Source organism: Theobroma umbraticum, unplaced genomic scaffold, assembly GCF_002168275.2.
Source record: "Theobroma umbraticum cultivar Fairchild unplaced genomic scaffold, ASM216827v3 scaffold_31.0, whole genome shotgun sequence".
NCBI classification, from domain to species: Eukaryota; Viridiplantae; Streptophyta; class Magnoliopsida; order Malvales; family Malvaceae; genus Theobroma; species Theobroma umbraticum.
Window position 1 is genome coordinate 513,684 of NW_018397283.1, and position 24,789 is coordinate 538,472.

General features: G+C 33.7%; 3 protein-coding genes across 6 annotated transcripts; 1 reads left to right on the plus strand and 2 right to left on the minus strand.

The window, feature by feature from the left end:
* Positions 1-9,856: 9,856 nt before the first annotated feature.
* On the minus strand, positions 9,857-11,923 carry LOC110428232 (transcription factor MYB16-like). The gene is made up of 3 exons (XM_021443999.1): positions 11,742-11,923; positions 11,321-11,450; positions 9,857-10,826 (listed from the first exon to the last, which is right to left on the minus strand). The coding sequence occupies exons 1-3, from the start codon at positions 11,872-11,874 to the stop codon at positions 9,983-9,985; spliced, it is 1,107 nt and encodes a 368-aa protein (XP_021299674.1). The 5' UTR covers positions 11,875-11,923; the 3' UTR covers positions 9,857-9,982.
* Positions 11,924-15,828: 3,905 nt separating this feature from the next.
* UCP3 (Mitochondrial substrate carrier family protein) lies at positions 15,829-17,836 on the minus strand. 3 transcript variants are annotated; one of them, XM_021444023.2, is made up of 3 exons: positions 17,677-17,836; positions 17,413-17,642; positions 15,829-17,058 (listed from the first exon to the last, which is right to left on the minus strand). In XM_021444023.2, exons 1-3 carry the CDS (start codon positions 17,834-17,836, stop codon positions 16,516-16,518), a joined length of 933 nt encoding a protein of 310 aa, XP_021299698.1. In that variant the 3' UTR covers positions 15,829-16,515. The 3 variants fall into 3 exon arrangements, 2 of the variants coding, with proteins under 2 accessions (XP_021299698.1, XP_089641761.1); XM_089785635.1 differs by having other exon boundaries at positions 17,413-17,612; positions 17,644-17,836; XR_016352196.1 differs by lacking the exon at positions 17,677-17,836 and having other exon boundaries at positions 16,930-17,066; positions 17,413-17,549.
* Positions 17,837-17,921: 85 nt separating this feature from the next.
* APC2 (anaphase-promoting complex/cyclosome 2) lies at positions 17,922-24,628 on the plus strand. Of its 2 annotated transcripts, none has more exons than XM_021444022.2 (16): positions 17,922-18,309; positions 18,384-18,696; positions 18,819-19,108; positions 19,291-19,362; positions 19,566-19,810; positions 20,196-20,612; positions 20,721-20,922; positions 21,022-21,136; positions 21,254-21,336; positions 22,245-22,364; positions 22,514-22,602; positions 22,679-22,760; positions 23,249-23,440; positions 23,611-23,679; positions 23,764-23,940; positions 24,040-24,628. In XM_021444022.2, the coding sequence occupies exons 1-15, from the start codon at positions 18,088-18,090 to the stop codon at positions 23,884-23,886; spliced, it is 2,634 nt and encodes an 877-aa protein (XP_021299697.1). In that variant the 5' UTR covers positions 17,922-18,087; the 3' UTR covers positions 23,887-23,940; positions 24,040-24,628. The 2 variants fall into 2 exon arrangements, with proteins under 2 accessions (XP_021299697.1, XP_021299696.1); XM_021444021.2 differs by having other exon boundaries at positions 17,923-18,309; positions 21,248-21,336; positions 24,040-24,627.
* The last annotated feature ends 161 nt before the right edge of the window (positions 24,629-24,789 follow it).

A 24,789-nucleotide genomic window follows, 5' to 3' on the forward strand; every position in this document is an offset into this window, starting at 1 on the left:
GGCCTGGCAAATTAAATGCCTCATTCAGCCACCATGTGTGTGAGTGGTGCTGTAAAGGCACAACTGCAGCGAAGAAAAATGAAAAAGAATGTAAAGTCATGAACAGCCTTTTATGACTTTTGGGACTGATTCGTAAACATTAAAAGGGCAGTGTCCTATTGTATAACACGAGGCGAGTAGATTGCTACAACAACAAAGTGACTTCAACTATCTTGTTATTGATGTATATGTTAATATATTATAATAAAATATAATATGAGATATATATATATTTTTTAAAAAATAATTTTTATTATTTATTTATAAATTAAGATACCATAACAGGTTTTGAATCTTTATTAAAAAATTTCTAATGGCATGATATCATGGTATGATAATGTGATATAGTGTTATGATCCTGTGGTATTTTAATTAGACACATTAATATCATGTCAAGGTCATGTAAATATAAAATGATAAATGTTATTTTGATTAATAATAATTAATCAACCATGAGTCATAAGAACATATTTGATATAAAATAAAAATATAAACTTTAATTGAACATAAAAAAAAAAAAGAGTTTTCAACTATTATGTCAAAATAAAATGATTAATGAAAAATCATTTAATAATCAATAAAAAAACAAATTTAAAAACTTGAAAAATTGTTTTTTATTTTACGAAATTATAAGATAATTTTCAAATTAACCAATACACAAAACAGATTCTCTTTCAATTGGGCACATATATTTGTATCCAAGCCATCCATTCAATTAATGAAATTTACTTTTCAAAAAGAAATTAAGAATTCGACATAGCAGTGAACTTAAATCGTCGAGAGTGATTGATCATTGCCTTGTGATTATTTTTTCGAAAAGTGATTTTTATTCGTTCTCAGCTCAAGAATATCATTTCAAATCTCCCACTTAATTGGTCGAAGATTCCCATGACTTTTAGAAACCTGTCGGAGGGAAATAGAACATGTACAATTTCACGAAAAGCACCATTCGAAAGTTTGATCGTTGCCTTGTAGTTGATTTAAATCTCGTAAAAACCGTGAGGGAAATCTCATCATCGAAAAGGAATAATTTCTAAACTCATTTCATAATAGATTTGTCCTTATGATAGTACATGAAATAAATTCGAAAGTTACTTGAAACGGTAAAAGATGAAAAAGAAAAGAAAAGAGAGAAAGATATAGCAGGAAATCACATGGCTGTGTAAAACCTTTCTTCCTTCAAATTTCTTTGCAACCGATTGAATGAATGAATGAATTGAAAGCTCTATGCTTCTGCCCACTGGGCCTTTGTTCACCTTTCCTTGTCTGCTGCGGGGCTACGAGGAAAATGAATTAAAGCCTGATCTTTCGTTGTCCTCTTATTGTCAAGAAAAATGTTTTCAATTATTCATCAGAATTTCACGTTTGGAGGAAAAGATAATATTTATGAAATAATTATATTAAAAGTTCAATCTTTATAAAGATAAAATTTTAAAAAATAAATATATATTATAAAAATTTAAAACTTTAAGGACAGGTCCTAACTAGAACCCTAGTCCTCAGCTTTCCCATTGAACTTTTATTTCTTTTTCTTCATACAAGGGAAATATTTTATATAATATTTGGAAACATTCAAGACAATTGAAGTTTATTTTAATAGATTCGTAATTGAGTTAGATTCTATGGTCGTATTTAAAGTGCAATAAATTGAAGGTGACATGAAGATTTAAACACTCAACTTCATTTTAATACATAATTGATGTGAAATTCACGATTCTTCTCTAAGACCGTAACACTATGACCGATTCATTGATAAAATTTGACGTTGATGAGACTGCAATGTTTTACGTATGGTGGTGATTTCTATTATCTTTGTTTGAGGAGAGTATGTGTCGCATTTCTTGTGTGATTATGCTGGTCAAGTGCTCCTGTTCTGGATCATTGATGCTGTTGGGATTTGTATTGGAGTTATGTGATCAGGGTGGGGTATAATCTGTTTGGAGGAGTGGTGGAATTATGCTATTGCTGCTTTTAGATGGAAGAATTAATGTTTCTTCAGGTGATGTATTATGCTCTGTTTTCTATGTAAGCTGTAAGGCATTGGAAAGTCTTATGTTCTGTTTTCTTCTTCTGTTTGTTGGCTTGCATCTGGTGTTATGTATTATGATGAGAACCTGCTTTAGGCGTGTTAGTTTATTGTCAGGACAATCCAGGTTCCTTGTCCGTATGGCCAGTCCTGGCCAAGGCATTGTATCAGACTATTTGATACTCAATAAATGTAGCAGGGACTGTCGTAATAGCAAGAGTCTACTGATGCATGGGTCAAAGTTTTTGATTGGGCTTACCCATGACTTTAGAATTTACCTCTGCTTTGGGTGGGAGGCATTGTTTTCAAATTCCAGTGACTCTTTTTTAATTATTTTGATGGGGTGATATCTCTTCAGCTGGTACAATTTTAATGAAATTTTAATTTTTTTAAAAAAAACCAGATTGATTGGAAAAAAATGAACTTTATTATCACATTAAAAAATTAAATATCAAAATATTTAAATTAATTTAATTTTTGATACATATATGAAAAAATTCAAGCAAAGATTGAACCTTAATATAAATAATAATAATAACCGCAACCCTAAAATTTGAATTAATTTTTATCAAAGAAGGTGTGTCCCTCTTTGGTTAAAGGAATCCAAGCCTCCCCACCAACCCACCTTTAACACATATTCATCTCATATAAATGCCCTTAAACCAAACATTTTAATTTCACTGAAAAGCTACTTCATCACTTAAATCCAGGGGTAGAGAGTTAAAAATACAGTAGAATTTCACAAGTTGTATTGTATCCTGGTTATTGACAGATCTTTGCTTGGAAATGAGTCTGCCATCACATATATAGAAATTATACATTTGTGAGGTGTATGGAATAAAATATACACATATATATAGAAATTGGTTGGTTCATTCTGTTTTAGGTTTTCTCATGGTACCTGTTAAACTTTTAATACGGATATCTAATCTTAAATCAATGGTTAATAAATAAAAAAATTTTGTTATATTTATATATTCAGAGTACTATTATTTTAAGAGATATAAAATTTTTTTTATTATCATTTTAATATTAATTTTATTGAGCATTAAAGATTGTGAATGACGAAATGAACCTCGACATTATTAATATTTTCATGGGGTGTGTGCTCCGCCCAACCCTCTGATGGTTCTTGATGTAGTTTTTAATGCAGGGACTTCTGTTTACAACAACTAAAACAAGCCTGAAAAGAAACAAAAAATGCGGAGGCAAGGAGTGGCCCTACGTCTGGGAGCCATTTCTCATAGCTTAATTCGGAGACAGTGAAGATCCAAATGTCTATAAAATTCAAGTTGCAGTTACATACTTGTTCAAACGTGCGGGTCTAGAAATCCAACCGCTAGACATGAAAAATATTGGAAGTCAATCATCAATCTTTTTTAATTTAAGTAAAATTAGTTATCTATTAAATTTGTTCTATTCGACGGAATCCTAAATAAATTTTAAGTTCGTTTAAAAAACAATAAATTGATCTATATATATTTTTTAGAGTTAATTTGGAAGTACGGTTACGTACAAAGAAAGATTAGCACTCTTATAACGTCCGTTTTATGAACAGTATCATTTAATCATATGTTATCCTAAATTATTGATTTTATTGTTATGTTTTCTTAATTATTGTTTATTTAATTTATTTTTTATTTTATTAACAAATTAAAATATTTAATTTGATTTTATATGTGTAACATACCCATGATGCAATTATGAAATGCATGACATAAAATATAAATAATACCAAACGAAACTCATTTATTGAGTGTACTTTCCAAATCAGCACATCACACTGGTGGAATTTGAAAGTATTCTCTCATCTAGAGAAATACTCAAAAAACTCGCTTTTACAAATTTGACGAGTAAATCTCATCATCAGAGTTGTCGTTTAATACTCAAAAAACTCGCTTTTACAAATTTGACGAGTAAATCTCATCATCAGAGTTGTCGTTTACAAGTGAAAAATAATATTTTCATGACTGTCGTCCTACTACGATCGAAAGCCTTTTATTAAAAATATTTTTCGAGTCCTTCCATCGTATTGATGGGACTTAGAGATATCTTTTCACCTAAGAAATTTTACGAATGAACTCATCTTCGTAAACTCTTTCAAAAAGACTCATCATTGGAGTTTTAACTCATACACACAATACTTTTACATGCCATGACATTTAACAATACAATAATGAAGTGTAATGTACCCATAAATTTCAATATTTGTTTATTAACCTTCTTACAACTCTTTTGTTATTTCTTTGAAATTTCTTTTTATTATTTTTCTTTGTATGCCTATATGTCATGGATAAATATTTTATATTTATTATTTTTTTCTAACTATATTTTTTTATTTCATTTTATTATATATTTTTTACATTTAAGTATTTATCTATCTTTGCTGTATAAATTTTCCTTTTTATCTACGTACTATTTCTTTTTAAGCTAAATATCTCATTTCATAATTATTATTTATGTATATATTTTTTTATAAATTAATTTCTTTCCATTTTTTATTAACCTAACCTATTTTCCTTTTGACTAGCTATATTTTTATCTTTCTCATAAATCTATTTTATATTTTGCCTTTCATATTTTAGTTGTATTAACTATCGTGAATTTACCATCATTGAAAGTTTTATTATTGTTTACTATTTATTTATTATGTTCATTATTTCTTTACTTTTTTTGTTTTTATATTTTTTTAATTAATAATTAGGTTAATATATTTTTATTTATTTAGGATTAGAAATATCGGAACTCAAAATTAAAACCCTCTCATCATAGGCTCGTAATCGAAATCCCTAGCTTAGAAAAGTTCATTCAAAATTACACTTTTTGCGTTCCTAATGAATATTCCGTCATTGGTACAATCCAAGTAATAATATTTTACGTTATTGTGTACTTTATTTTTTAAAGCACAAATATTTTATATATTTCTACTCTATGCTTTCAACATTTTTTTATTTTTTATTAACTCAATTAAAAAATTTTATGACTTGAAAACTAAAGCCCTCCCATCATACTAGTGGAGCTTTAGTTAAATCTCTCATCTTAGAAGATTAACCCAAGGTTACAACTTCTCGCATCCTGAGTAACAATTCCATCATTGGCATATTCAGATAGTATATTCTCATCTATTTTGTTATTATTCTTCTCATATCTTATTTATTATTTTTATATCCATTACTATATATATTTTGTTACGTATATTAATAAATTTTATTAACTTTATTATTTAAAATAATTATTTGGATATGTTAAGTCACTAAATCGAGATCCTCCCATCATTCTGGTGGAGCCTCGATCTATTTGGGATTGGTGACTCTTCACCTTTCCCAAATTGATTAATTAGTTATATTTTAATTGATTTAATTTTTTTGTACTTTAATTTTCTATCATTATGTTTTTTTTCTTTTTTTAATATTTTTCTTCTGACTCATTGTCTTATATTTTATTTACTATGTACTATTATTATTATTTTTATATCTAATCTTAAACTAAATTCTTACTAACATATATACATAATTTTAAAAAAGTCTCTTAATTAAGTTATGTATATATAGATATACATATATATAATTTTGATGTATAAAAAGATTATTAATTTATATGTTAAGTGGGATGTATGTATTTTTTTAAAATATATTATTTTATAAATTTAACGAATTTTTAATTTACTATGTTGATTTAAATAAAATCAACTAAAAATATTATTTAATTAAAATTATTGATTTATTGAATATTAATTTATAGAGATTTTACCGGTGATGGAACACTGGTGAGCAGGTTGAAATTGCAGTGACAAAATTACTGTAGTCAATGATGGAGTAATAACTAATAAATATGGTTAGGTTGATGACCCCATGTCCTCCCTATAATGTTCCACAACTAGGGAACCGTCCTCAAGTAAGCAAATTAAATATGATTGAACTCACTGATCATGAGATTTATTTCTGATCTGCTAGCCGCTGCATATTTCTTTGCCCTACATATTTAAAGGCCGGCTGGATTTAATTCATTAATGGAAATGTACCCCTTAACCATTCCCTATATTAATTATAAATTTTTTATATAAATATTACTGTAATCAGGTATCTATATTTAATTTTTAATATTAAAATCAGGTTACTAAGGGTTTGGATCGGATTGATTTTCGAGTTTAAATCATTTCAAATTCGGATTCTATGAATTCAGAACCTACAGAGTTAGTGGACATGACAAAAAAAAAGAAAAATATTTAAAAAAAATTGCGGTCTAAACAAATTTATTGAATATTTATAAACTCTAATCTGACTCTTTCATCCGAGAAAATCTTATATTAAAATAAAATATTTAAAATGACATAATGTATGTCTATGCAACCAAACATAGAATAGCACTTTCATTTGGACCATCCTAGGGATCTGAGTTCACTTAGCAGAAACTAAGATACAATTCCACAGTCCTCAATTCATCTGTCAGTCAAGTGATCAAACTTAAATCGGTAGTTCTTTGTGGGTTCCTCAGCTCTCAAGTCATGACTGACAGCAGGCAGCAAGAAAGCAAACGTGTAACAACTCATGATAAAACAATAACTTCAATCCATTAATGCACCCAATAACCCTGGAACAGGGAACATGTATTCTTAGAAAGGGAAGAAGATTGCTAAAAATACATAAACAAGAATAGGGAATGATCACAACAATCCAACAAATGATTACTACAATTCCTCAAATGATTTTTCACATGTCACCTACTTACAATAATCCTTTGACTCGACGATGTTTCTTAAATTCAAATTTATCAATTATTAACTATGTATTAAAAAGTATCTATTTTTTGAGGATTGAGTCTTAAATTTTTTGATTCACATCGCTTTCATTCATGAGTTGAAGTATTGAAGCTTGGTAATATTTGATTGATTTGCATATTTTCTTCTAAAGAATTTATTAATTATTATTTTCAACTTACTTATACTTTAATTAAACATGAAATAAAATTAATGCAGTTAACATCCAATAATTTTTATTTTATTTATATTTAAACTTATAATATATAAAATATAAATAATTAAATATGATATACAGAATTAATAATTTCCTCCTATATAATCAGGATTTTTTAAAGACTAAATACTCAACATAATTTCCTCTTATATACTCAAAATAATGTTCTTTCAACTAAATATAAAATGTAAAGCAAATAAAAAAAACTTAAGAATATTTCCTCTTATATAATCAATATTAATAAAACAATAATACATTGATGAAATTTTAAGTAACTGTGCAACACTATAACTTATATTTGAAAATTGTATAATAATTTTTTAATTTTTAAAGGCTAAAATTATAGTAAATAAATCCACATAACAAGAAAAAAAAAAGAACATAGCACGTAGAAAATATAACACACATATGACATAACAAAAAAAAAAGAAGAAGAAGAACATTGTTGATGATTCGTAGAAATTTGGAGAAGAAAATCTATAGAAACTTAGAACATACGAGCAAATAAAATAGAAATAAAAAATAAATAATAATAATAATAATAATATAGACAAAAGAAAATTTTATCTCCTCTTAATTTCACATAATAATGGTGAGTGATCCCCTTACTTCTTTATTCAAGCTGACAAGTTTATAAATCCCTCTTGAAGGATGAAGTGTATTCGGTGGTGAGTTACAGAGAAAAGAGTAAAATAAAAATAAAAAGCATAAAAGAGATGTCGAAAAACATATGAGTTAAGAGGGTAAAGTTAAAGTGAGCATGTAGAGTAATTTTGTTATTCTTTATTTATATTAATTATTAAGTAAAAAAATTATTTTGAGAGGACCATTAAGAAATATATACAATGGTTTAAAAATTTTGAAGAGCCACAGTCCCCGTAACTACAAAAGGGGTCCGCCCCTGACAAAATGTGCCTTCATCGATCGAGGCTCACATACAGATGTGGACAGATTGTTATACCATGGGAGGCTTAAGGAAACGTTGGATGATAGTTCGTGGATCTACTTTATTTTCTCCATGGTTGGTTAGGAATGAATCCGTGTTTAACAATAAGCAGTGGGATAACATGCAGCTGGCTTTTTTTTTTTTTTTGTTTTCATTAGGATGCACTCACTTTTTAAGATTCGAGCTTGCGAGGGTTTCGATTCTATTAATGAAATTGATTGATGGTGTAGTCCACGAGACAAAAACATCATAGGAGCTCCACTTTACACTAGACTTAATATATAGTGATATCCACCTTCAGGAGGTGTTTATAAATTTAATTTAATGTGGATGGTTCAGCTACAGACAAACCGGATCCAACTGAAAGATCGGATCTAACTGGATGTGGAGGTGTTCTCAAAAGATTTTAAGGGGTACATTGTTAAGATTTTCATCGGTTCACTTGTCATCCAAGACTAACCATGCGGAGGATATGACGATCCAATATATATGCCCTTCACTTATTCGCATCTTCCCCGTCGCCGGTTCCGAGAAACTCATTGAATAAGACTCTACGATTGTCGTATCCTGAGCGCATGAGTGCATGACAAAGACCAGAGGTCATTGGACAAGTGGTCCACTTTTAAGGAAATTAAGGGGCTGGCGATGTTGAAATTGTTCACACACTACGAAAAGGTTATTCCTTTGCTGATAAACTATCAAACGTAGGAGGGACAAGGACTATGTTCTTAGCATGGTGGTAATATCATTCTACGTGGGGCTGTAATTGACCCACTGATGGCGAGTTCCCTTGTTATCTGTCGCTTTTGACCTTTTATGTGGCGTAGATGTGCTTTACTGTTTTCTTATTCACTGTTTGGCACACTATTGTAAGTGTCAGAATGTGTTGACTTTAGGAGACAGGCTGGTTGCAATGGGAAAAACCGGATGCTGAGACCCTTGAATTCAATACGGATGGAGCTTCAAGCGGAACCTGGGTGATGAGCATGGGACAACCTAGCATATTTTTCTAAGTCCATTGGCCACTCCGATTCAAACTTAGCAGAGCTTCTTGCTCTTCAAGAGGCGGTTCTGATTTTCGCTGCTGCTCAGTGGAGTTCCACTCATCCCCTGATCCTTGAATGCGACTCAAAAAATGTGGTTCATTGGACCCTTAATTCTACCAATGTGCCTTGGAGAATGAGACATACTGTTATCCAGCTCTCCAACCTCCTTGCACGTATTCAATGTTGGCATATTAGACACGTTCCCAGGGCTGCCAAGGATGCAGCTGATACTCCGGCCAGAGAGGGGGTCCAAAGGCTGCATAATCTTCTGTGGATTAAACCTGAGGAACCATTGCCTCACCCAGATTTGTTTCTTAATGCGCCAGGAGATGCTGAAAATGACTTAGAAGTTTAGCCATCAGGACTGGCGCTTTTCATTTGGAGGTGATTAATTTTAGGCTAGTTAAATGTATAATCTGCTCTGCGTTTATGTGCTGTATGCCTGCGTTCTTTGTTGCCAAAATTTCTACTGCTGGAATTGTTGCGCAGCTTACTTTTGTACAGGGGTTTACGATTTGGAGTTAGCTGTTTGCAGTTAGTTATTTTGTTGTATAGCTCTGTTGGCTTTCTGCTATATTGGGATAGAGCTTAGTGTACAGGTTTTGTTTGGAAATTTCTGGGTGTTTTATGGAAGGGAGGTTATGCTGAGCCCCTCTTTTTGTACAGGCAACTTGACTATCTTTGCCTTGAAAGAAATGTACAGGTTTTTACGAAATGAAATCACATGCCTTCCAAAAGAATTCCATCACCATCTTCCTAAAACACCTTGGCTGATTTTCTGGCTAAATTTGGAATTGATAGAGCTATGATGTTTATATAAGTTCTAAGTAACTTATTTGCTCGAATATCGGTTATATCACCAAACATTTGGATAAAGAATCTACAAATACATTGACCTCTAAGCACTATATCATTCGTTAAAACACTGCATTTTGGTTCTCAATATCAGAAATTAGAAGAGGGGAGAATCAGAAGAGGAAGCATTCATGAACTTGAGTGTGGGATCCCAGTAGCTCCCATTATCCACCATGCAGCCAATGCTGCAACTTTCATTCGATATCTCTAGCTCCATTGATGAATATGAAACTGGTACACCCACCAAGGTACCTGGTGAGTCCCCCATGATATTTGCAATCACCTCATAATCATTTCCTTCCACATAAATACTGTCCATGAACCCTGCATCTTCTGTTGAGCACATCCTCCCTTCCAATGCTTCTTCGAATTCTTGCATTTGGTTAAACTTTTCACAACGTTTCCAATTACCTACGTCATCCAATTCGTTGTACGTATATGAATTCGTTGCAATGCAAGGTATCAGAGTACCTTCGCCTGCTGCTTTTTGATTTATTCCAGCGGTTGGAACTTGAAACCGGCCATCGGAAAAGTTCGATATTGACCCCGGGGACTCGAGATCGTCACGGTCAGGGAAGCTAAGCATGCCGGTGACCAAACCTTGCCATGCTTTGAGCACGTCAAGGCACTTGGGCCTCGGTATTAGACACCCGAGCTGGGATGTTTTTGGTTGGACATGATTTGGTACTGCTGGTTTATTGGTCGATATGCGGGCGGACCTGGCTTCCGCTTCGAGGCGAGCCCTTTCCCACTGAGCCATGTGGCTTAAATTGGAGTCGATGCCGCCGTGACCGGTCGGGAAGCCAAGGGCATCGATTCGGGGCTTGTGGGTCATGGGATCGATGCCCATTTTGATTAGCCTTTTCTTTAGATGAGTGTTCCAATGGTTCTTGATCTCATTATCAGTTCTCTTTGGCAAGTGAGCAGCTATAGCTGACCATCTAAATTAATTGACATCAAGAAAAAAAAATTAAGAACTATGTAATCTTTCATTATCAGTTCTCTTTGAAAGCTGCATGCATGTTCTAAAATTTCTAAGCAAAATAAGAACAGAAATTTACTATCTGAAGCAGCTGTGCACATGTATCGTTACTCAAAGCAAAAAAAATTAATGGCAGGGTAAATTTTATAAGTGAAAAAAAATTAATGAATCAGGATATGATTTCAGGTGGAGGGGAGCAATAATGCTGATGATTGAATGGTATGGGTTGGAGGTCCAATCCCGTGACATGGGGAACTTGGGTTCCATCGTACACTTGATTTTTAGCACGTACTGGGAAGTTTTCTTTCAGGATATAAATGCTAGTAAAGAAACCTGATTTTACCTGTAGGAAAGGAACAGAAGCATTAGACAAAAGAAGGATTCGTTTTGTTTTACCAAATCCATGATCTGCTCTAAAAGAAAGTAAGACTTCTACACACATGGAACTTTCACCTGTTCCCAAGAAAAGCATGGAGTTGAATGATGGTCTGCTCTTCCTGTAAGCTGAACTTTCCTCTCTTGATATCAGGTCTTAGGTAGTTGATCCACCTCAGTCTGCAGCTCTTGCCGCATCTCTTTAGCCCTGAACAAAGGGGGGAACCATATAAATTATTACAGTACTAAGCTTTTCAGTGAAGAGGAAAAGAAATTGATCATGGCCTGGGCGGGTTGCTTTATATTTCCTGTTTTATGTTCTGGGTTTGCTCAAGGCTTCTTCTACATAAATCTATCTAGCTTTTTTGGCTGACCAAAAATAAAAAAGAAAGGGTATTTGAAAGAAGAGCAAACTACACAGAGAAGGATAAATATTCTCTTACTGAAAGCAGTCTGATCATGACAAATTATAAAAAAGTTTCCTTTCAAACTTAACCACCTGCTTTCTCAGGCAAGGTACTCCAGCTGCCATGGCCATGTAGTTGAATGTAAGCAGTGAGCTTTTGGTCTTCTTCAGCTGTCCAGGTTCCTCTCTTGAACCCTTCCTTTTCACAACACTTTGAGCTACCCATTTCCAAACTTGCAGCGATCACTAGGGGAGAGAAAATGACAGAGTATAAGTTTAAGTTGGAGAAGGATAGCCTGAAGCCATGCAGGAAAGGACAAGTTATATAAACTGAAATAGCGCCTAGGGGCACTGTGAAGGTAACGTAATAAATTACAACATAATACAAAATATATGTCGGCAGGTCCTGCCATAATCATGACCAATCTTCCTCAAATTAAAACCATTAATCTATATCAAATTATGATACTAGTACATAATTTGGGTCCCGAGATTCTTCTTCTTTTTTTCTTTGGGAGTTGAAGTTAAAGACTTTCAAATTGTTTGGAGCATTAATCTATACCAAATTATGATACTAATACAATGCTTTCTTTTATTAAGGTTAGAGACTTGAATCAGTACAATATACTCTCTCTCTCCATTATTAATATATGTCGTACTTTTTTATATATATATAAAAAAAAGACCAGGTTGACATTGCATATGAATATGCATAAACATCTTCAACCTAAAACCGCCATTGAATTCTCCTTTTGAATAAAACATAGTATTGCTTGTTGATGGTGGTGAAATAAATTTTAGTAGCCCTAAAATTAATCTTAGCAAATGTCTGACACCTAAGAGTACTGAAAGGACAACTCGGTTGCCCTTCAAAAATGGCAGGTGACTAGGTGAAAATCTAAATGATCCTATAATTTTACTTTTGGGTATGTTTCTTGGTCTCTTTCATGTCAATAAATGTGTCGTACCATGGAAGAGACGACTGAATCGTCTTGTAAATTGTAAAATGTGTGATAATTGATTAGAAATGTCCATGAATGGGGTCCGACAAATCAACCCTGTTCGAACAATACTTTTAAAAGTCAAGCTCGAGTCTTAACGTAATTGTCCAACCTTAGTTTAAACCTGACTCAGCATCAACCTACGAGAAACAAGACAGGCCTTTACGGCGTGTTTGGTAGGGAGCAATGGCTTCTTATTCCTTTAGAATAGCAAAGCATTTGTTTGATTACAATTTTTTTTTGTTGAGAATAACCCAAAAAATGAGTTTAGTCATTTCCTTCTCTTCCTCGGTATCAGCCATCCATGACTGATGGAATAAGTATAAGTTTCAATAGATGAAAATATCCCTATTTATTAAAAATAATTATAATTTTATCCATTTATAAACCTTTTTTTTTTCTTTTTCCTCTCTTTCTCATCCTCCTCTCCTTCTCTTTCACCTTTCTGCTTTTGCCACTAGCTTTCTCGTTTAGCCCTTAGCTGCCCCTGGTGTGAGAAATACTTTTTTGCATTGTCACTTAGATCTCCTTTTAGTATTGGGGTTATTTGTTTGGTATTTCATAAACTGTTTTTCTGGTTTGTTTTTCTAGAGTTTTGATATCAAAATTTCTTGTTTTTGTAGCTAGGTTTCTTGGTTTAGATTCTTGTTTCTTTCTCCACACTATATTTGCTTCTTTTTTGTTTTTTTCTATTATCGATACTTATTTACAAGTATGCTCTCTTCTTTTTGAATCTCAAGTTGATATTGTGTTGCATGTTTGTTCTATTCCTTGTGACTCTTGAGTTGATGTTGTATTGCTACTAGTGAGTGTGACATTACATTATATTTCCTGAGGATATTGTCTACCATATTAAGTGTTGTTTGATGGGTAAACATTGTCCTACTAGGCGTTGTTTGAGGTTAAACGTTGTTTTATAAGCTGTGAATTCTGCCATTATGTGTAGGTGTTTTCTAGTGTAAAAATTTTGTTTCATTAGGTGCTTTTGTATGGACAAAACCTAGTTAGATTACTATCTTTTTGGTCTTTTTGGCTGCATCTTTGACTTTTCCCAAAGTGTTGTATCAATTCTATGTTACATACTAATATACCACACTTGATTGAGAAAAAAAAAAAAGAAAAGCTCTTACTTGAAAATTACCCATGCCAAGCTTAAACATATAGGAATAGTTTAAGTTTGATATGTTTATTTGGATTTTCCTTTTCTTTTTGTAATTGTTGTTTCTCTTAGTTTTTACATGTGTAGATTGTTTTGATAAGTTGATGATGTTTGATGATAAAAAATATTTTTATTTACTTGGTTGACTAATTAAAGTTATCCAAATCAAATGCTTGTGTTTTTAAGTCTTTCATCTACTCCAAGACTTGAATGGTTGTAGAGGTTTCTTGATGATCATTGAGCTTAAGCTACTAAAATTGAACCTTTTTAGGACTTTGTAGTTGATGTTAATGCTAAATTGTGAGTTGAATTGACAAGTCTGAAATTTTTTGGGAAGGCTAGATGATAAAATTGCAACTTTTTGAAACTTTATAATAGTGGGGTCATGTTGTAGTGGGGTTGAATGACAGGTTTGGAATTTTTTGAGAATATCAGTTAATGGAAATTGCAACTTCTGGAGATCTTCTTGTTGGGATCTTTTAGCTATGGGATTGAATGCCAAATCTAAATTTTTTTGACAAGGCCAGATGATGAATTTGTAATCTTTTGAGACCTTTGAGCTAGGGTCTTGTAATTGGTGGGGCAAATTGTGTATAGCTGGCTCATTTTATTTGTAAATTTTATGTGGTGGATCATGAATGATATTATTTCTAATATTTAGTAAGTGAATGATGAATGATATCAGATTATGTCAACTTTGTCTATACAGATTATGGATTATATCATATTATTTTTTATATTTAGTAGGTGAATGATGATGAATGATTAAGCTATTACTTTTAACTTTGTTTTGAAGTGGTGAGTTTGTATGCTTTTACCTTCGCAAAAGGGATTGATTTGTGCTTATGCAAAAAGGATATTTGCTAATCAACAATTCACCTGTAATAAACAATGACAAGTACAACCTTCACATGTCATAAGTTTGAAAACTGATGACAATCTTAATTTATGAAAATAATATTTTTTTTGTATGAAACTTTATGCAAATTAACATATTAACTACTAAAATGATCTTGCAATGTCATTAAGGTGTATGTATATGTATATATTCTAACATAATTATGATCATATAAGTCTTACAGTATGAAAAAACCCATAATTCAAGCACTAATATTTTTGGATATCAATATATATAGGGAGAGTATTTTTCTTTTGTATTCTTATGAAATAATTATTAAAATATAGTCAAGGGTAATTTAATTTTTTTAGTATAAATATTTTATTATATTATAGTTAAGGGTATTTTGTCTTTTGGTACAAGAATTTTCTTCTTTTGATGAAAAATAATTCAAATATTATAACAAATGGTAGCTTTGTCATTTTATCATTTATTCTTTGATTATTTCAAAATTATTCTTACCAATCAAATATTAGAATAAGTCATATAATAATAATTCCTACCCTATTTTATTTCATAAACCAAATCACAAAATAATCATTATGTTCTGAACTTACCTTATTTTATTCTCACAAAAAAATTATTTTATTTTATTTCACGAACCAAAAATGTGGTTAACCTTGGATGTTAGTAGGATGTATTCACTACGAGAGGCTTTAATTTGAACCAAACTTGGCAAATGGTAAGTGGATTGAAACGAATGACCAGAGTTAAATCCTGCCTAAAAATTTGTCCTGTGGCGAGTAAATTGTACATATGCTTCACGTTGTCCTTTTTAACTTTTAAGGAGGAATTCCTCATTTAATCTAGAGCCAAGTTGATGGTATTGATGAAACGTTTTAATGCAGAACAGATCGACTTGCCTGTTTCTTATCCCAGTACCGAGTCATGGTCGTTAGGATTCATATAATGAAGCCTAGAACACACTTCGAGCAAGAGTAGACTAGGGAATCCAAAACCCATTTAGCATTGCCTTCAAGGCCTCAACCACCAACATTCACGTTCAAGGATGGGATTAACCATGTATGGGAAATGACACGAAAAGACTACAAGGGAAACAACCCTAAGCAGATCCTCAGAGAAGAAACAGGTTTTTTTTTTCCATTTTTTTTGAAAGGCAGAGTTTTATTGAGCTTTGTCTCATGAAAGAGACTTCGAACAGAATAGCCACTTAAGTCTTAAAGCTACAAAAGGTCCTCCAGACGAGGCCTGGCAAACATCATCAGAACATGATGCGCCAATAGAAACAAAAATGATAAATAAACCAACAGAAAAACCCCACGAATAATCCATCAAAAAGTTTGCTTAGCATGACAGTCACCCCTGTAATCGTTTAAAAAAGATCCTCAGGAGGTTCAAAATTTCCATCCCTTTGGTGAAGAACAAAGTAGGCATTGAAATTATCATCCCTTAAGACTCCAGCTTTGGCCAGACCGTCAGCTAGTGAGTTCATTTCATCTCTTCAATGTTTTGAGAAGAAACAGGTTGCCTAAATGGAGAGTTGGACAGTACAACTCGGGTGTCTACGCACGTAAGCAATAAAGCAAAGTTGTGTCTAAATATCGGAATTTATAAAAGGTCGCTGATAAGTAAAGCTCAAAACAGTGAATTCCATAATGGTAGACAATGAATGCTTGCCAGCTTATAACTGAAGGAACTGAATGACACTCATTAATGATTGATTGAAAGGGGCATCAGCATTAAAAAATCTTCTGCCAAATGCTGGCATTTGTAGCACATTGCTGGTATATGCAAAACTGAATTCACCATGCAAGTGTATCGGCATCTAAATCCCAATTAGGTCATTGCTCAGAAGGAAGACAGCCCTGCAGTTTGCCGGAATTTCTCATAAGAGACCCAGAAAACAAACTGCCAAGGACCAAGCCTTGCCCATGTAGGAAAGAAACCTTTCCACAATGCTGTTAATCCTTCTATTTTCACCGTCTTCACCAAACAATCATATGAGTTCTTGTACATCACATTCCCTCCCTTGCCGCCTGCTTGGTTCATCATTCTCGTCTTCAAAACATCAGCCGGACAACTCAAAGCTGTAGCAGAGAGACCCGACATGATCGATGCCAATGTGTGCGCATAGATGTTATCAGCAGATATCTGATTACTGATAACAAAACGTTTTGCGTGATCATAACAAGCTAATTCCCCCATATTCACTAAAAATGCTCTCTGGACATTTGGGAAAACTCCTTTCCAAAGACCTCGAAAACCTTCCATGGCAACAATCTTTTTTAAAGCATCAAATGGTCCTTTGTACCTAGGCTGAAGACCCCTGCTTACCATCCGCCCATCTGCTTGCATCCTTACCTTAACAAGATCAGCTGGACTTGCCACTACCTGTACTACTAATGGTAAGCAGAAATATTCTAATTACATTCCAAAATTAAGCATGAAAATTAAAATTGACAACCAAAATTAGCAAAAGCACACAGGCACAATCAGTTGAAAAGTGAAAGCAAGACTCCAATGGAGTGCTAACTAAATATTTAAAAATAAATGGAATTTATTCATAATTAAAGAAAGAAAGAAATGGAGTTAAGAGAATAAACAGAAGTGCAAAAAAGAAGTCTTGAATTGATGTAAAGGTACCCTTTTTACATCCCAATTAGGAACATTAACAGCAATCCCAATTCCATCAAGCATTTCTCATTTCCAATATTTCTTTCAATGCATCAATCAATAAACCCAAACCTGAGCAATAACGCCGGAGATGCCACCAACAAGAGCCTTGGAAGATAAAGAAAGGGAGCCATCGGAGCTCACGAAATTCCTTAAATTCTCATAACCAACTATCCGGATGGGAGTGTAAAAAAGGTGCCTGATAATCGCCGGAGATAGGCCTTTGTAGAGACCCAATACGCCTTGTTCACGAACGATTTCGGAAGCGACACGAAACGCGTTGGTAGACGGCGTGGGCGTTGGCGTTGGCGTTGGCGTTGGCGTTGGAGTAGGAGGAGGAGGAGAGAGGTTGAGACTCGCCGTGGAGCTGGAGCCTGGTCTTGGTCAGGTCAATCGGGAACGTGGCAGTCTCAGCCACCATGGCCGAGAGTGACGTCAGCAAGATCTTAATCCGGAATCGGGTTTGGGTTTGGATTCGGGTTTGACTTGCCTCCATTTTGACTATTTGCGAGATCAAGCTTGGGCAGCTCTTGCAGAGTAACCAGTACAAATAAAAAGTGGAATAAGGATTCGTTTTGGAACTATAAAACGACAGACGACGTGCCGTTTTAATGGCAGTGGCGGCAAAAGAAAAAGTTCTCAAAAATGGAACCAATAGTTCCACACCAATTTCTCTCCACTTCTAAGCTCAAGCAGTAGCTTGGTTTTCAAAGAAAGGAGACATTTTTCCTTCTGGGTCTATTGTTGATGGAGCCATTAACTTCTTGTCCAGATATCAATCTAGGGATTTTGATGAGTCTCGACGACGATACAGTCCAAGAAATCCTCCAAAGCTACGACGGTTTCTGCGCCGCCGCTAAATCTCTCCTCAACGGCTCCATCGGACACGACTTCGTCTCTCACGTTCACACTCTCTGCAAACATGGCCTCCACTCTCTCGCTCGCGACTACTTCCTCAGATCACTTGAGGTAATAATCGATTAAACCATTGATATCTCCTTCAATACCAAGTTTCTTACTTTTCCTTCTTTTTGGAATTATAGGAAGCTTTTGAGAAAAACGGAGCATCGAGATTTTGGCGCCATTTTGAGGATTACAGTAAAATTGAAGAAGATTTAGAGAAGATTGATGAGGATGAGATTCAACGACTGCTGTGTAAAGCTTTGAAAGAAATATGTTTAGAAAAAGAAAATCAAGAGAAATGTTTGTTAATGTTTGTTCATGCTTTACAATCCTATATGGAGAATTTATCTGATGGAAAGCACAATTTTGATGCGGAAAAAGTCTATCTTTTTTCAAAATATCAGTTAATTGTTTCCTCAATTCTTATGGCCAGTCTTCCTCGCCATTTTCCCGGTAGGAAACTATAGATTCTTTATATATATATATATATATATATATATATATATAAGTCAGTTCTTTTGTTGTGCAAAATTGGTTTTTTATTTAGTAGCTGATAATTTCATGGATGTTGTTAGAGGTACTCCATTGGTACTTTAAGGGAAGGCTGGAGGAGTTAAGTACAATAATGGATGGAGAATTGAATGAAGAAAATGATTGTCGAGATAGAGATGAGATGGATTTGGATGAAAAGAGTAAGCACAGAAGTGGTGAAATGGATATTGATGAGTGCTATCATCAAGACAAGTTTCCGGAGAACAACAAGTTGGTGAGGAGCATTGGGAAGGTTGTTCGTGATCTTAGAAATCTTGGTTTCACATCCATGACCGAAGATGCCTATGCTACTGCTATCTTCTTGCTTCTCAAGGTGGACTTGTTATTTAAAAATGATATATGACTTTGTGTATTTGACATTCTGTCGGACCTGTTTTTATTTAATTATTCTTTTAAGCAAATGTTACGCTACTTATTGGGTAACATTACATGTCATGTTCCAAGCTTATAAATCTGCATCTTATAAACAGTTTGCTTTCCTTGTTTGCATTACAGGCTAAAGTACATAATCTGGCTGGTGATGATTACCGGAGTTCTGTTTTGGATTCCATTAAGGAGTGGATACAGGTTTTTTTGGTGCTTGTGAATCCTTTACATTTTCCCTTTTCCATTCAATATAACTGTGAATCTTTCTGGTATTTTTGGTTAAATATAAAAGTATTTTTTTCCCAGGTTTCATGTTATTTCAAGTTTTATTAACTTGCTATTATGTTCTCCCATGGTTAAGTTACTGAGAGATTATTCCTTATATTTGGAGGAATATTTTCCAGGCTGTTCCTCTGCAATTCTTGAATGCATTGCTTGCCTATCTTGGTGATTCTATTAGTTTTGACCAGCATTCATCTGGTCTCAAATCACCTCTGGCTTCACAGCCATCTTCATGCTGTCCTGGAACAAATACTCCATCAGAAGGACTCATTAGATGGAAATTGCGGCTAGAGTATTTTGCTTATGAAACATTGCAAGATTTAAGGATAGCCAAACTCTTTGAGATAATTGTGGACTATCCTGAGAGGTAATTCTTTTTTCATTCTAAATTCATTGTACCTCCTTTAGTTCAATTTCTGCATTATTTTTTATGTTTTCCATTCTTGGTTAATGGGACAGGAGAGGTTTCCCTCTCATTATGTAGCTAAAAATCTCTATGTACCAAAATGATATAGAGAGAGAAAGTTACTGATTCAGTACATTATTTTATGAGATTCTCAAAAACATCCGCTTACTTGAGGGGTTTACTTTTTCTCCTTCTCCTGACCGTGGAGCGAAAGGAGTTATCTAAACTTTTAACTATTATTTCCATTGTTTGCTGGGTTCATTGCATGAATTGAAGTTGTTGGTGCTAATCTAAAGTATTCTTGGAAATTCCTCACTTTTTTTTTTTTTATTTCTGACTTTTGCAGCTCTCCTGCAATTGAAGACTTAAAACAGTGTCTTGAATATACCGGACAGCATTCTAAGCTGGTTGAATCCTTTATTTCTGCACTAAGATACCGCTTACTTACCGCGGGTGCCTCAACCAATGACATATTACATCAATATGTTTCAACTATCAAAGCACTCCGGACCATAGATCCAGCTGGTGTTTTTCTTGAAGCGGTTGGTGAACCAATAAGGGACTACTTGAAAGGAAGAAAAGATACCATAAAGTGCATTGTGACCATGCTAACAGATGGCAGTAGTGGCAATCCAAATGGATCTGGAAACAGTGGGGATAGCCTTCTTGAGGAATTAAATAGAGATGAAGATAATCAAGAAAATGTCGGAGTTGATGATGATTTTAACACAGATGACAAGCAAGCCTGGATTGATGTGCAACGGTATGTCTACTGCTATCACTGTTGTTTATTACAGGTATAAAAGCAATGCCGTCAAAATTGCCATATCAATGTTCTAATCTGTGTCTTTGTGAGTTCTTTCTTTTTCAGCTGGGAGCCTGACCCTGTTGAGGCAGACCCATCAAAAGGTAGCCGAAACAGACGGAAGGTTGACATACTTGGAATGGTAGTTGGCATAATTGGTTCAAAAGACCAGCTTGTTAATGAATATCGTATTATGCTTGCTGAAAAACTTCTGAACAAATCTGATTATGACATTGACTCAGAGATACGTACTCTAGAACTCCTCAAGGCAAGTTGCCTTTATTAAGTTATTGTATTCACTCTGTTTTGTTTTCCTCAACATTTCCTCCTAAATTTACTTGCTTTTTTGCATGCTCTCATTTTTCAGATACATTTTGGAGAGAGTAGCATGCAGAAATGTGAAATTATGCTCAATGATCTGATTGATTCCAAGAGGACAAATACCAACATTAAAGCAACAATTAATAAGCAATCTCAAATAGGTATTCTCTGGCTTTCTAGAGCTTTTAGATGTGGGTAGCTTGGTGGGGCTACCTTAGCTATTCTACTTTCGTCTAATCTAATCAGTTTAACTTCTGTTGAATTATTCTAAGGTGCAGATGCAGAGTCAGCAGAGACTGGGATTTCTTTGGATAATCTTGATGCTACAATCATATCTTCAAATTTCTGGCCCCCAATCCAGGCATGCGTTTCAGTGATATCGGTTCTTTTATTTCACTTTCAATTACTAAGAATTTGCTTTGTTTATGGCTTTGTTGCTAGGGGAAGGTTAGAAATATCTCAGAAAAACGTTTTACATTTTTTACCTTTTAGTTTAAGTTATATTCCAAAGCCAAATTGCAAATGGATTAATACCTTATAAGAGAGAGATTCTCTTTGAATACTGTAAACAATATTTTGTTGGTAAGGTGTGTGTCAGATGGATTGACCATTTTGAAAACTAATTACTATAATTTTTGCCAACTATAGTAGCACATTAAGGTGCCTTGTTTTTCATTTAAAGATGCAGTATTTTAGATGAAGAAATTATTTGATCAAAGGAAGAGCTAAAATATTGATATTTAAGGAATCAATTATTCCAAAAGAAAAATTCAGAAACATGAGAGAAATGAATACTATTAATCTATTTTCATAACATGTAATGCATCTAGCCACCTTTAGTTCCATATTTCCCCTTTCTAATTTTCTTATTGACCATATCTATGAAGAATTTGTAACTTGACAAGATGCTTTAAATTGGAAAAAAATAAATTTAATGACTCAATATGTTAAACATGTGATGGAGATATTTATTTAGGTCAGTGTTTGTGCAAAGAAGGCAAAGCAAATTTAGAAAATGGTTCTTGTTGTCCTACTAAATTACAGGCTTTATCCATAGTACGAGATTTATATGATTTTCATTTTCACTTTTTCATTTCAGGTGTTAACGTTGTACAGTTAACAAATGCTTGACTTGTATAAAAATGCATCAAGCACCAGATAACTATACTTTGCCTATGCCTGCATCCCTGATGAAAATCCATTTTGTCAAAATGATTAGTGGTTATCAGTACCTTGTCACTTTTTTATTAATGTTGTGGAAATTTTCAGGAGGAGGCCCTTATCATTCCTTACCCCGTTGACCAGCTGCTCTCTGAGTATGCAAGAAGGTTTCATGAAATCAAGACTCCTCGAAAGCTACTGTGGAAGAAAAATCTTGGAACAGTCAAGGTTAGGTCTTTTAAAGTTTAGTTATACATGTCCTTGAATGCTCTTTTCTTAGCATCAAGTATTGTAATTGTATTGTTGATTTCCTTTTCTGCCTTTTTTGCATCACTTAACTAACATTTATTCTTTCAATCATATATATACTATTTTAGTTAGAGTTGCAATTTGAGGATAAGGCAATGCAATTCACGGTAGCTCCTGTACATGCAGCAATAATAATGCAATTTCAAGACCAAATGAGGTAGTTTCAGCAATTGTTTGAACCTTTTGCATCTTATTGTTCATATTCTAATGGTATATTATATATCTACTTTCAGTTGGACCTCTAAGAATCTTGCTGCTGCTACCGGGATCCCAGTTGATGTGCTGTATCGGAGGATAAGCTTTTGGATAAGTAAGGTATGTTTAACTTCATGTGTTTTTTCCTTATCAAATAATGGGCCCTGTTCAAATTTTGAAATTTCCTTTTTCCACTTAATAGCTTGATGCAGCCCCTTGATCTTTAGTTCATTACCCTATTGTAAAGCACACATGTCTTTGCCACTCAAGATATAGGTTATTCAAGTGCTTTCAGTTTTATAGGCTAGAAATTTCCCTCTGTAGTTTTGGTTTGCAACATTATTGGAAGTTGATGAAATCATCCTTCTTCAGCTGGGAGACATTGCAAGTTTTTTAGTTATATGGTCTGAAGTTCAAGTTCATATGCTGCATTGTTTTGATTCATTGTCTGTACAAATCTCTTGGTATTTTTCTTAGCAAGTAGAAGCTAAAAGTTTCAAATAGGTCAAATTTGGTACTGTTTGAAGGTTTCCGAAATCAAAATGAGAATTATTGGAAACTAGAAGTCTATTTACAAAATTGTTATCCTCATTAAATCTTCTCTCCAGGGAGTTCTCACTGAATCACTAGGGACAGATCCTAGCAACCATGTATTTACCCTAGTGGATGGCATGGTAGATACTAGTAAGAGCGGTGGTAATAGTGGAAATTGTGAGGAGCTTCTAGCGGGTGATGAGGAGCCAGAGAGATCTGTGGCTTCCATTGAGGATCAACTACGTAAAGAAATGACTGTGTATGAGGTATGTGATGTGTGTGAACATTTTCTTTAGGTACTGTTTTTTCCAAAGCATAAGGTCTTGTTGATCAATATGCATGTATATGGACTATGGACATGTCCTTAAATATAAATAGCTTGTTTAAATGTCATTTTGCTTAATGATGCTCTCTAACCAGAATTGGTTCATTGCAGAAATTCATCATGGGTATGCTCACAAATTTTGGCAGCATGGCATTAGATCGAATTCATAATACTCTTAAGGTAAGATGGTTTTGAGATGCCCTACAGTTTTAAATTATATATGAGTAATGTAATTGCTAACCTAAGACAGCATGTTGCTTTCAGATGTTCTGTGTGGCCGACCCTCCCTATGATAAATCACTTCAACAACTGCAAAGCTTCTTATCAGGTCTAGTTTCTGAAGAGAAATTAGAGCTCAGAGATGGAATGTACTTTTTGAAGAAGTAATTAGCCGAGATAATCATCTGCCATTTACTATAAAGCATTTAACAAATAGCACCGGTAAGTTTAATCTTAGGAAGTTGAAGAATGGCCCTGCCTTGTATTACATATATATTCTAAAAATGCTACGGCTATCATACTTTCCTCTTGGTTTGACAGGTGAACAGCAAGAATTTGCTAAAATTTACAGAGATTTAGTCATCAGCGTTCATCATTATATGAAATATCTTTTTAAGGATATATTTGGTCTCCTTATCATTTACAACTTTTGCTGGTCTCTCTTGTCAACCTTATCCTGTTCTGGAATCAACATGCTTCTGACAAGCTTTCGGCAAGATAAGCTGGAAGAAATTTTGGGTTGATCTCAAGAAGTTTGTTCAAATCACGCAAATGATACTCTTAATGCTGCAGAAGCAACAGGTTCCACGGTTGAACTCTCGAGGTTGGAACCTTGGTTTGAGGGGCCAGAAACTACCGTTTGTAGAGGACTAATTGAGGCTGAGGGGCCAATTTTATTATTAAGGTATCTGTTTATTACTGCTCCGACTCCCATATGAAGCAAATTTGTTGTGATTATGTAAATATTCGATCTATTATCTTTCTGAGTGTTTCCAGTACCACCAGCAGTTCCTTCAATACACTGATTCTTTCTTCAGAATGGTGTAGCATTCACTTCTCATTTTCAATGTAGGTTCAATTTCATTACCGGGGCTTAAGCACTGAAGAACCTCAGATAACCAGTCAATCATTTCAGTTGCTTAACAGATATAGTCTAACTTATTCGGATATGGATTAAGATGACAATAAAATATGTATAAAATTAGAATACATTATCAAATAATAAAAGAAGGATTTTCTTTCTTTGGATAATATATATATATATATATATATATATTGTTCTCGTGCTTT

What these genes read in the sequence shown, in the direction of transcription:
- LOC110428232 (XM_021443999.1), bottom strand. Translation starts at nt 11,874, where the DNA reads ATGGGTAGCTCAAAGTGTTGTGAAAAGGAAGGGTTCAAGAGAGGAACC. An exon ending in TACCTTGCCTGAGAAAGCAG is followed by an intron (nt 11,451 to 11,741) that starts GTGGTTAAGTTT and finishes CCCTTTGTTCAG; the next exon opens with GGCTAAAGAGATGCGGCAAG. An exon ending in CATGCTTTTCTTGGGAACAG is followed by an intron (nt 10,827 to 11,320) that starts GTGAAAGTTCCA and finishes CAATTAATTTAG; the next exon opens with ATGGTCAGCTATAGCTGCTC.
- APC2 (XM_021444021.2), top strand. Translation starts at nt 18,088, where the DNA reads ATGGAGCCATTAACTTCTTGTCCAGATATCAATCTAGGGATTTTGATG. An exon ending in TCTTCCTCGCCATTTTCCCG is followed by an intron (nt 18,697 to 18,818) that starts GTAGGAAACTAT and finishes GGATGTTGTTAG; the next exon opens with AGGTACTCCATTGGTACTTT. An exon ending in ATTTCTGGCCCCCAATCCAG is followed by an intron (nt 21,337 to 22,244) that starts GCATGCGTTTCA and finishes GGAAATTTTCAG; the next exon opens with GAGGAGGCCCTTATCATTCC.
- UCP3 (XM_089785635.1), bottom strand. Translation starts at nt 17,836, where the DNA reads ATGGAGGCAAGTCAAACCCGAATCCAAACCCAAACCCGATTCCGGATT. An exon ending in CGCCAACGCCAACGCCAACG is followed by an intron (nt 17,613 to 17,643) that starts CCAACGCCCACG and finishes CCAACGCGTTTC; the next exon opens with GTGTCGCTTCCGAAATCGTT. An exon ending in TCTCCGGCGTTATTGCTCAG is followed by an intron (nt 17,059 to 17,412) that starts GTTTGGGTTTAT and finishes TTAGTAGTACAG; the next exon opens with GTAGTGGCAAGTCCAGCTGA.